We start from the raw sequence: 11,925 nt of genomic DNA on the forward strand, positions 1-11,925 counted from the left end.
GTTGAACGTTTTTGCACCCTAAAAAAAACCATTGAACAATCCTCCATGCAATTAGACAGTTTTTGTGTTTTGGGAACATATATTTTGTGATGTCCCTACATTGTTCTCAACAGACTTTACCCCCAACCTAATTAAACATTCTGGGAAACTTTAAAGAACAGATTAAATCTGTTTTAGTAACGTTCTTGCAACATCAGCTGAATGTTTTATAGGTCCAAAAGGCTCCTTAACAGCTTCTACCCCCAAGCCAAACAATTAATCAAATTAATCAAATGGCCACCCGGACTATTGACAAATATTTTCTTAACTCTATTTCTTGAACTGCATTGTTGGTTAAGGCCTTGTAAGTAAGCATTTCACGGTGCATGTGACAAATACAATGTAATTTGATTTGATTTGTATACAAACATTCTACAATCATCACCACAACTGGACAGTTTTTGTGTAATGAGAACATTTGCAGCGACCTACCCTAACGAATGTTATGGGAACTTTCACAGAACCAATTTTGGTTTGCTGGGCAGTTTCTTGTTTGTAACAAAGAGAGCAATTAGGCCTACTAACATTGTGCAAGTAACAATGTTAACGTAAACATAAATCATCCTTCGAATTAAAAATCATATAGGAGCTTGTAGAATTATAATAGTAAATACCTCTTCCAGAATAAAATGTGTAGTAAAACGTCTTACCTGCAAGGCAACCAATGATTGATAGCAGCACAAGTTGTTTCCATAGTAACATCATCTTCAGTTGCCAAGGGCAAATAAGACTCTCATCCAATTGCTTGTGAATGGAATGTTCTCCCTTGAATATGAGAATCTTTGATCTGAGGGGAAGGTAATTAAACAAATAAGTAAAATAAGACATTTTGAGCCAAATATTACAAGCATTCAACATCAGTATGATGATTACAGTATTGCAAAGTTGCACTATTCATGTTCTTTCACAGTTTTTAGAAGACTTGAAAAAAACAAAAAAAAACTGTGAAAGCATTCACCAGACAACACATGCATATGATTTAAGCCATTATGGTTGATTAATTATTTTATTAATTACACTGTATGCCTTTTGATGACTGCATTATGACTAAATGTAATGGAAAATACAGCTGTTGACACATTGGGGGTAAGTAAGGACATATACAGTGCATATAAAAAATGTAATATACACCCAAAACATTTCAATACCAGGTATAGATGCAAAGCCAGTGATCACAATTCCATCGTCTGTGACAATGTCAAATGTTCACCATTAAAGCCTGGTCCAGACAAACTCTTACATTTACATTTTAGTCATACAGAGCGACTTACAGTTAGTGAGTGCATACATTTTCATACTGCCCCCCGTGGGAAACGAACCCACGGGGGGGCAGATACCAAATATCAAACATTGAAGAAGTTTGAATATGATTCAGCTGCAATGAATCGCAGGTTCACAACAGCACCTATTCTGTGGAACTACAGTATATTTTGGACAATGTTATGGAATAGTGACACAGAGAACTGCTAAGTGAGCTTGTTTTTACATTACCAAAGCATCATAGTGCATTTCTTGTCAACCTGAGCAACAAGCACAAATCTGCTACATCGGAGGAAAGAGGGGGTGGAAATAATTGACCTCAAAAGCTACTTTCCCCAGCCTATTAATAGGAACAGGCAGACAACCTAAATACATTTAGCGGTATACTAATATACAGTTGAAGTTGGAAGTTTACATACACCTTAGCCAAATACATTTAAACTCAGTTTTTCACAATTCCTGACATTTAATCCTACTAAAAATGCCCTGTTTTAGGTCAGATAGGATCACCACTTTATTTTAAGAATGTGAAATGTCAGAATAATAATGGAGAGATTTATTTATTTCAGCTTTTATTTCTTTCATCACATTCCCAGTGGGTCAGAAGTTTACATACACTCAATTATTATTTGGTAGCATTGCCTTTAAATTGTTTAACTTGGGTCAAACGTTTCGGTAGCCTTCCACAAGCTTCCCACAATAAGTTGGGTGAATTTTGGTCCATTCCTCCTGACAGAGCTGGTGTAACTGAGTGAGGTTTGTAGGCCTCCTTGCTCACGCACGCTTTTTCAGTTCTGCCCACAAATATTCTATAAGATTGAGGTCAGGGCTTTGTGATGGCCACTCCAATACCTTTACTTTGTTGTCCTTAAGCCATTTTGCCACAACTTTGGAAGTATGCTTGGGGTCATTGTCCATTTGGAAGACCCATTTGAAACCAAGCTTTAACTTCCTGACTGATGTCTTGAGATGTTGCTTCAATATATCCACATACTTTTCCTTCCTCATGATGCTATCTATTTTGTGAAGTGCACCAGTCCCTCCTGCAGCAAAGCACCCCCACAGCATGATGCTGCCACCCCTGTGCTTCACGGTTGGGATGGTGTTCTTCGGCTTGCAAGCCACCCCCTTTTCCCTCCAAACATAACGATGGTCATTATGGCCAAACGTTTCTATTTTTGTTTCATCAGACCAGAGGACATTTCTCAAAAAAGTATGATATTTGTCCCCATGTGCAGTTGCATACCGTAGTCTGGCTTTTTTATGGCGGTTTTGGAGCAGTGGCTTCTTCCTTGCTGAGTGGCCTTTCAGGTTAAGTCGATATAGGACTCGTTTTACTGGGGATATAGATACTTTTGTACCTGTTTCCTCCAGCATCTTCACAAGGTCCTTTGCTGTTGTTCTGGGATTGATTTGCACTTTTCGCACCAAAGTACGTTAATCTCTAGGAGACAGAACGTGTCTCCTTCCTGAGTGGTATGACGGCTGCTTGGTCCCATGGTGTTTATACTTGCGTACTATTGTTTGTACAGATGAACGTGGTACCTTCAGGCGTTTGGAAATTGCGCCCAAGGATGAACCAGACTTGTGGAGGTCTACACATTTTTTTCTGAGGTGTTGGCTGATTTCTTTAGATTTTGCCATGATGTCAAGCAAAGAGGCACTGAGTTTGAAGGTAGGCCTTGAAATACATCCACAGGTACACCTTCAATTGACTCAAATTATGTCAATTAGCCTATCAGAAGCTTCTAAAGCCATGACATCATTTTCTGGAATTTTCCAAGCTGTTTAAAGGCACAGTCAACTTAAAGTATGTAAACTTCTGTCCCACTGGAATTGTGATACAGTGAATTATAAGTTAAATAATCTGTCACAAACAATTGTTGGAGAAATTACTTGTGTCATGCACAAAGTAGATGTCCTAACCGACTATAGATTGTTAACAAGAAATTTGTGGAGTGGTTGAAGAACGAGTTTTAATGACTCCAACCTAAGTGTATGTAAACTTCTGACTTCAACTGTATAGCCTACTATGCAGCACAATGCCCATACAACATACAACGAGAAAAGCTTAAAGTGCCTTCAGAAAGTATTCATGCCCCTTGACTGGGTAAGTCTCTAAGAGCTTTCCACACCTGGATTGTGCAATATTTTCCCATTATTATTTTCAAAATTCTTCGAGCTCTGTCAAATTGGTTGTTGATCATTGCTATACAACAATTTTTAGGTCTTGCTGTAGAATATAATGTAGATTTAAGTCAAAATTGTAACTCGGCCACTCAGGAATATTCACTGTCTTCTTGGTAAGCGACTCCAGTGTAGATATGGCCTTCTGTTTTAGGTTATTGTCCTGCTGAAAGGTGGAATTGTCTCCCAGTGTCTGGTGGAAAGCAGACTGAACCAGGTTTTCCTCTAGGATTTTGCCTGTGCTTAGCTCCATTCTGTTGATTTTTTATCCTAAAGAAACTCCCCAGTCCTTAACGATTACAAGCATACCCATAACATGATGCAGCCACCACTATGCTTGAAAATATGGAGAGTGGAACTCAGTAATGTTGTTGTATTGGATTTGTCCCAAACATAACACTTTGTACTCTGGACAAAAAGTTAATTGCTTTGCCAAATTCTTTGCAGTATTACTTTAGTGCCTTGTTGCAAACAGGATGCATGTTTTGGAGAATTTGTATTCTGTACAGGCTTCTTTCTTTTCCCTCTGCCAATTAGGTTAGTATTGTGGAGTAACTACAATGTTGTTGATCCATCCTCCAGGCTCTGTCGCAGCGGCCAGCGGCACAGCTATCACTGCCCCAACACATACATTCTAAGTGATTTCAATGGGTCTTTCTCCATTCTGATTGTTTTATACCATTCAATTCAACTTTAACAAAAAGAAAAAGCTTTTTAATCAATTTCTGCATTTCCTGTACTCATTTGAGATCATTTCCACACTGCCACATAGGGATATATGATATGGGCAAACAATCTAGGCCTTATTCTTTACCAAATGTTGCAATTGTGATTTGACTTGCGATTTAGAGCAAAACACTTGGGTGAACTGTTGGAATCATGCAAATAGAATGATTATTCTAATTCTATAGTTATAATATAATAGTGGGCACTTTGAATACAGTGTTGTTTGACATGACAACGAATCAAAATGCCAGGGAAGAGTTATTGTGACAGGGAAGGAACCAAAGTGTTTCATAGGGGACTCTATAATCTTTGGCTACATTGAATGTTTTCTCTTAGCTACTTCATGTAGCTAACATATTTTCATTTATCTGTTATTTTACCAGGTAAGTTCACATGCTCATTTACAGCAACAACCTGGGGAATAGTTACAGGGGAAAGGATGAGCCAATTGGAAGCTGGGGATGATTAGCTGGCATGAGGGCCAGATTGAGAACTGGGGTTAACACCCCTACTCTTACAATAAGTGCCATGGGATCTGCAGTGACCACAGAGAGTCAGGTCACCCATTTAACATCCCATCTGAAAGACAGCACCCTATACAGGGCAATGACCCCAATCACTGCCCTTGGATATTTCTTTAGACCAGAGGAAAGAGTGCCTCCTACTGGCCCTCCAACACCACTTCCAGCAGCATCAGGTCACCCATCCAGGGACCAACCAGAACCAACCCTGCTTAGCTTCAGAGGCAAGCCAGCAGTGGGATGCAGGGTGGTATGCTGCTAGCAGAAAAACAACACATTCATGCTTCACGTATTCCTCTTTGATTTAGAAGATACTGTTGCACAAACAACATGCTGATTTAGGTCTACACCATCACCATCAGGCTGTATAGCTAGTTGCATTTGCTCTGACTCAGTACATTTATTAGCTAGCTAGCCAGCTAACTAGAGATTAGCATTAACACGATTTTGGCCCAACTTGCTAAGAAAAGACAAACTAGCCGTTTGTAGATGTAAGAAACACAAACTAATAGTGTAATTATAGAACACTAGTGGATTAATATTAAGAAGCAAAGTGAAAACAGCATTGTTGCATGTGCTGCATTGACCATATAGACTGAACGCAAGTGTCTCGTGGTCAAGGAACAACAAATGCGCTCCTTGAGTGACAGGGGGCGGGGCTAGGTCTGTGTGTGGAACACACGGTGTATCACATTTAACAAACCAAACATTCAAATACCATTATAGAAGGTAAAGTAAAAACCAAAACCGGTCTGTGCATCAATACCTGTATATCGTAAAATACGGTATACCGCCCAGCCCTAGGTACAGAGATGAAGTAGCCATTCAAAAATCATGTTAAACACTATTATTGTACACAGAGTGAGTCCATGCAACTTATTATAACTTGTTAAGCACATTTTTACTCCTGAACCTATTTAGGCTTGCCATAACAAAAGGGTTGAATACTTATTGACTCAAGACATTTCAGCTTTTTATTTATAATTAATTTCTAAACATTCTGATAAACATAATTCCACTTTGACATTACGGGGTATTGTGTGTAGGCCAGTGACTAAAATTGTTTTATTTAATCAATTTTAAATTCAGGCTGTAATACAACAAAATGTGGAAAAGGTCAAGGGGTGTGAATACTTTTTGAAGGCACTGTAGGTGGTCATCCAACTTTGTGAAGAATGAAGATCAATACGTTTTCATTTCTGTATATTTCTGAAAAAACTTTATACTCCCATTATAGATCCATTTTTGCAGAGATGGTATATTTCTTGTCGTTTTACCTTGCAATCCATTGAAATTATACATGACATTAATGAACTTGCTTAGATATGTGTGGTACGTATGTCTCTATAGCATATGGTTACAAAGCTTTGAAAGCCTGGTTCTACAGCCAGTAGTTTGAGTGGCATTTTTCCTTTGAGCCTGTGCCATACTTGCAAAGTCTGTGAACTGAATTCACAATGCATGATACATAATATTGTCTGACAAGTAATGTAATGGGCCTTTAAAAAAAATCTGATCTGGAACTGGTGCCTATTGTTATAAAATTCCAATTCTAGCATTATTTCAATGGTAAAAGCTTTCTTTCCTAATGCTTTGATCTACATCACTGTTACCACTGGTAACTGATATGCCTCTCAGGATTAAGATTCCTAACCCTTCTCCACATTCTTAGAACTTTAAATTTTTGTGGATTAACCCAGTAGGCTACTATCTTTGGCATTCTTAATATAGTAGTAAAATTACATATAAAACTATTGTTTCATCGTCTTAAAAATGTTTACAAAACAAAACATGTAGTCATTTCAATAGCTACAGAATTGTGTATGTGTAGTTTGAAGGGGAGGAATATAGCTTTTATTCCATAGCCATTGTTATGAGTCACATTCTGTGAGCACCAGCCTCCTGCAGCTACCTACTGTTGCCCAGAACACACTCTTCAGGGGGGTGATCTCATTTGGTTATAGATTACATAATCTTCTGGCCAGTGCTGTCTTAGCACCATGCTCCTGGTGCCAGCAATGGTTCCTCATCTGCTGTAATTGTGAGACACAGTGTGTCTCAGAGTGGATTTCCTGGTGTCTTTCAAGTTTTAGGGGGCATTTTGCCACTGTAAATCGTGTCACATTGGATTACACACTTTGAGATCATAGTGGGTAGAAATGTGTGCAACATTCCTCAGTTTGTCTGGTTTGCTCTGCTCCATCCCAGGCATCCTATCCTTCCCAGTCTAATGCAGGGACCCATAAATGACAGACTGTATTTATAATGCATACCTAGAGTATTTTCAAGATGAGCTCTTTATTTTGACAAACTCAGTGGAGACATTGCTTGATATGTTGGATCCCCAGCTTGTGAGAGAAGTCAAGTTGGGCAGCCAACATGTCAAGCAAAATGTCTCCACTGAGTTTATCAAAAATGAAGAGCTCATACTGGAAATAGGCATGCATTACCATTACAGTCTGTCTTCTATTTGGCCGTATACTGTAGTGGTAAGGGTGGCTGGATATCGTTATGCACTGGTGGAGGTGAAGTGAAATGATGAACACGAGATTGCTCTGCCAAATGTAATGATGCGGCACAGTTTCACCTCCACAATAGCTAAGCCTAATGAAAGTCGTTGGCTAAACGTATCCCCGAGTAAATTAGATTACTTCTTGGTTAGAGGGGCTGTTGTTTGGTGCATAATTGATAGAAGAGGTGGTTAAAGGCATCTGTTGTCCCCTGAAGGGACGCATAATTGCAAAGAAACTAATAAGGGTGGGAGTAAAGGAGAGAGGTTCCATCACAACATGAGAAAGAGGGTGAGCTGTTTTCAGATGCAACATTACATCATTTACATTTTAGTCATTTAGCAGACGCTCTTATCCAGAGCGACTTACAGTTAGTGAGTGTATACAGTATTTTATTACTGGAATCAAACCCACAACCCTGGCGTTGCAAACGCCATGCTCTACCAACTGAGCTACATCCCTCCCCTACCCTGGGCCAATTGTGCGCCGCCTCATGTGTCTCCCGGTCGCGGCCGGCTACGACAGAGCCTGGATTCGAACCAGGATCTCTAGTGGCACAGCTTAGACTACTGCGCCACTCGGGAGACCCAACAACACCTATGGCAAACAACGCTGGACCAGCGAGGAGTGTACTGTACAGCTCAAAAGGAGACACTGTTACACAGTAAGTTAGAAAAACAGATAATAGGTAGGCCAGTGTTTCCCCTGTACGCAAAATCATTGCTGATAAATCATGGCTGCCACTGCACTGTTAGATGTGTAGATGTATGCCCCAGGAAGACCCGATCGCACCCCCACCCCCGCCACTGCTTCTGAAATAAATCTTAAGGGAAACACTGGGTAGGCTATTCACCATATGACAAGACAGCAGCATCTAAAACCTCATTCATATTGAAGATAATCTCTAATTCAAGAAAGGATACATATAATTACTGTAATCACTATTATTGCCCTCCACTAGAAAGTCTCTAAGGCCAGTATCAACAAGAAAAATGATTTAAGTTCTAACTTCCACCATGAGCTGTGATTTACCCAAGAAAGATAATTAGCACATCTCATCTGTAGGCCTCACTATTTACTTTGTCCAGCGATCCAGCTGCTGAGTAGACTTAATTTCACATGGGCCAACGAGGATGCATAAATGTTAGTATATCTAAGTTAGGTATTAAAGACTTCGAACAAGGGCATTGAAAGAAGTCTGAGATTGTTTCACAATGAAGGTCTAAATGCTCTGTGCTGAGAAACTGAATGATGTTTGTCCAAGACCAATTAAGTGTATTGACTTGGAATACTTTTTGTAATCTCTGCCCCCTTTCCTTTCCTCGCAGCTTTGTACCATTTTCATCCAATTAAAGAATGGTTTTACATATTCATATGAATACCTCTCCTGAGATGTCTCTGTCTGCTGTTTCAAGTGCGGCTGCCATGGAAGCACATCACATAACACAGAACACTGAGTCACTCCATAAAGGTGTCTGATTGGCATGTTGTTACATACATGCGTGCATAAGATAAATGTGATTAGGACTGACAAACTGGCTGTGACTAAGACCAAAAATGCACAGCACGCAACGATGACTAACATAGACTGAGCTCTAAGACAAGGGAAATGTTATTACGTTTCTCACTTCTGTCACTCAGAGGAACATCATAGGAAAATTGAGTCACAATTGTTTTATGTAGTCTACAGTACATTACAGTATAGCAGATACTGTACATGATGAACTGAAAACAAAAAAGTAAGGCCAAACCTCAAAACTGAAAATGATTTGAAAGATGACCACTTTTATCAACAATCTTGCATTTCAAGACACAATCAATGTCACAAATGTTATCTATTAAACAACATTTCATGGAGCAAGATACTTTCATGGGGAGATATGAAATGTTTTCACACAGTAAGTGAGAGAGTTTGTTTAACACCCAAATAACAGCTGTGCACAAAGGGTGAGATGATTGATAATTATTGGGTCGAAAACATTTCACCCAAAGAGGGAAGGTTCTTATAACTAAGAAAACAGGAGAATTCACTGTTCAAAAGACAACAGGATGCTCCAGTGATTCCCTCAGATGTTAACCAAGGGGCCAATGCATTGGTGAACCCCACAGCTGCTGCAAACCATGGGGCCAGAAAAGTAAGTGCACTTAACAGAGAGTGAGACAGGGAGCAGTGATCCATTCCACAACCCCATCATCGTGGTGGCATATCCCCAGACCCCGATCCCAATAGCCACAGATACATCACTGGGTTGGAGGTGTGGGATGAAGAGAGGGTCAGATGCTTTCTAGATTAGAGCTGTGCATCCATTTACAGCACTATATTCAAACCTCCGAGATTTTTCCAAACAGAAATGCACTTTTTGTACCAAGATTGCCACTCTGATGTTCTTCAGAAGGGATTTCAAAACCAATTGAGCTAAAATAAAAGGGCCACAGTCCTTTCCTCTGTAGCAATGTCAGGGGCATATTGCAGTGTTTAGGAATAATTCAGCACCATAGCTGCTTATGATGTTTTCACCTCTCATTTGGCTGTGCTTGTTAGCCACAAAATGAGATGAGCAAAGCATGCTAGAGAAATCTATAAATAAACATGAATAGAGGAGAGAGGGATCAAATTCCCCAATGAATAGCACATACTTTGAAGATGTATATTGGCTGAGCATGTGCAATTCTGCTGCAGCTGGTGTTCTGTCTTTTTTAAGGGGTCCAAAATATGGTCCAACCAGAAGAGTTTTGAGACATTCATATATGTATTTATCTAAAGGAAATAGAACAAAGGAGAGACCGTTTTGGTCACAAAGGTCCCCCAGAGGGCAGCCAACTGGGATGCAGACAATAATTTGACACAGTCAGAGGAGTCAACGAAAAATACAATAGCGCCAGCAACATAATTAAAAGCATAATTTAATTATGTTGGATGATTAATCACAGTTTAAAATGAAAAAGCTAGAGAGCAAAAGATCCATAAGGTGCACCTGACTGAATTGTATGTGGGGGGAAAAAGGGGCTCTATTGCAACCAACCTCAGCATTAGGCTATCTGCAGTCAGAGCTATGAAGGCTACCTTCTCTGACTGCACGGCACAAAGCAAAGCAGCCCCATGTGGACTTGTGCCCTAGATGAGGAAAAATGATGCCTGAGCAGCAAGATAAATCCCAGTAGCCTGGAGCAGCCATTCAAGGCTCCTGGTGGAGTACTATATCAGCATTATGCATGAGATGATCATGCACAACCATTATCTCCCTAAATATCTGCTACACACTTCCTTTTTTGAGAGGAAATAGCTTTTTCTACAATTCAAAAGATAGAAAGTTGAATAAGTGCTTGAATCAGGCTGTTAAAATTGTTCACCCTCGCCACTGCCCATATTGGTAAATGGGAACAAACAAGAAAATCCAACTATAACCCTGGCCATATAGGCTATAGGCACCGTGTGAATTGCACTGTAGTTGCCATAACATGCTCAGTTATCAAATAATTTTTATATTTCACACTGCCTTTTCGATTATTGAAACTTCTCAGCATGTCGAAAAATACTAGTAGGCTATAGCCTATGAAAGATTGTGGAATTGATAGACACTCGGACTCGCATGCAACGTAACCACTATTATGAGAGACATTTAAAATAGATGTTTACTTTATGTAGAAGCTTATCAAATCAACGTCAAATAAACACTTACCGAGTTATTAAACAGAAGGCTGTTTTTCCTCTTCATGGAATTGGATGATCAGAGAAAATAGTAGGCTAGTCTATTTCATTGATTCCATTGTCCAAATGATATTATCAATGGTATTTATCGATTGTCTCTACGCCCTTTCCTAAAGAAGAACCATTTTCATAAGAGCTGTGGCTCTCTTATTCAGGATCCCAACGAGAGTTTGCAAGTAAAGGCTGGTCCACTGAATCGCAGCACCACACTTCTCGTAAAGAGCCCCGTAAGTCCGTCTCTCCTCTTCGCTTGGAGGAGATGCTCCTCGTTGTAATCCCTGAAGCACCCACGCAATTAGCTCAGGAGTCACAGGGCTCCAGCTCCGACGTCGGGATACCAACTGTACTCAATCACAGATCCTTTGGTTTAGTCTTTCAACACCTAAGACACTCCGGGAAATGCTGCCAGTCTGAACGAAGACTGAGACAGAGAGACCTCAGAGCTGAGATTTACATTATGCGCATCCCCGTGCTCCAGCCCCGTTGTGAAGCGCTCACTGTTGACACGTGAAAACACGCGCGCAAATGAAATGCACCACTTGTCGGGAGCTCAATACTCATCCTGCATGCTCTAATTTCCACGCATTCAAAGCCAAAAAGATGATCTGAAGTATTTTTTAAATAACATGGCACCCGGTAATTTATAGGCTATACGTTGCCCATTTGGAATTAGTCACAGCCATCCAGATAGAGGGAGTTACAGCAGTATTTTCCTTTCATGACTGTCAGGGTAATTTGAATACCCCGTGGTAATTGCACAGGGAATGTTATGAACATCATACTGTCACTGATATGATTATGCAATTAAGACCAGTATTCAAGTCAATAGGCCCAATTCAAATGTATTCCACAGTAGGGCTATTAGCCTGTATCTATTTACAAGGAGGTATATACGCAATAGTCTACTCAAATATATCACAAATTGTGTTGATCTCTCAACGGTTTATAAAACTAGACTAATCTAGCCTACATG

At 39.9% G+C, this 11,925-nt stretch overlaps 1 protein-coding gene across 1 annotated transcript in view; it reads right to left on the reverse strand.

Annotated features, from left to right (window-relative positions):
* Positions 1–11,451, reverse strand: part of LOC121578280 (contactin-3) — an 83,811-nt gene extending 72,360 nt beyond the window's left edge. The window contains exons 1-2 of the mRNA XM_041892537.2: positions 10,924–11,451; positions 690–826 (exon numbers count right to left, since the gene is read on the reverse strand). Coding sequence (XP_041748471.2) covers positions 690–744 — 55 coding nt within the window. The 5' untranslated portion in view covers positions 745–826; positions 10,924–11,451. The remainder of the gene's footprint in view (positions 1–689; positions 827–10,923) is intronic.
* Positions 11,452–11,925: the final 474 nt, after the last annotated feature.

The sequence above is a fragment of the Coregonus clupeaformis genome, chromosome 12 (genome assembly GCF_020615455.1).
Source record: "Coregonus clupeaformis isolate EN_2021a chromosome 12, ASM2061545v1, whole genome shotgun sequence".
NCBI classification, from domain to species: domain Eukaryota; kingdom Metazoa; phylum Chordata; class Actinopteri; order Salmoniformes; family Salmonidae; genus Coregonus; species Coregonus clupeaformis.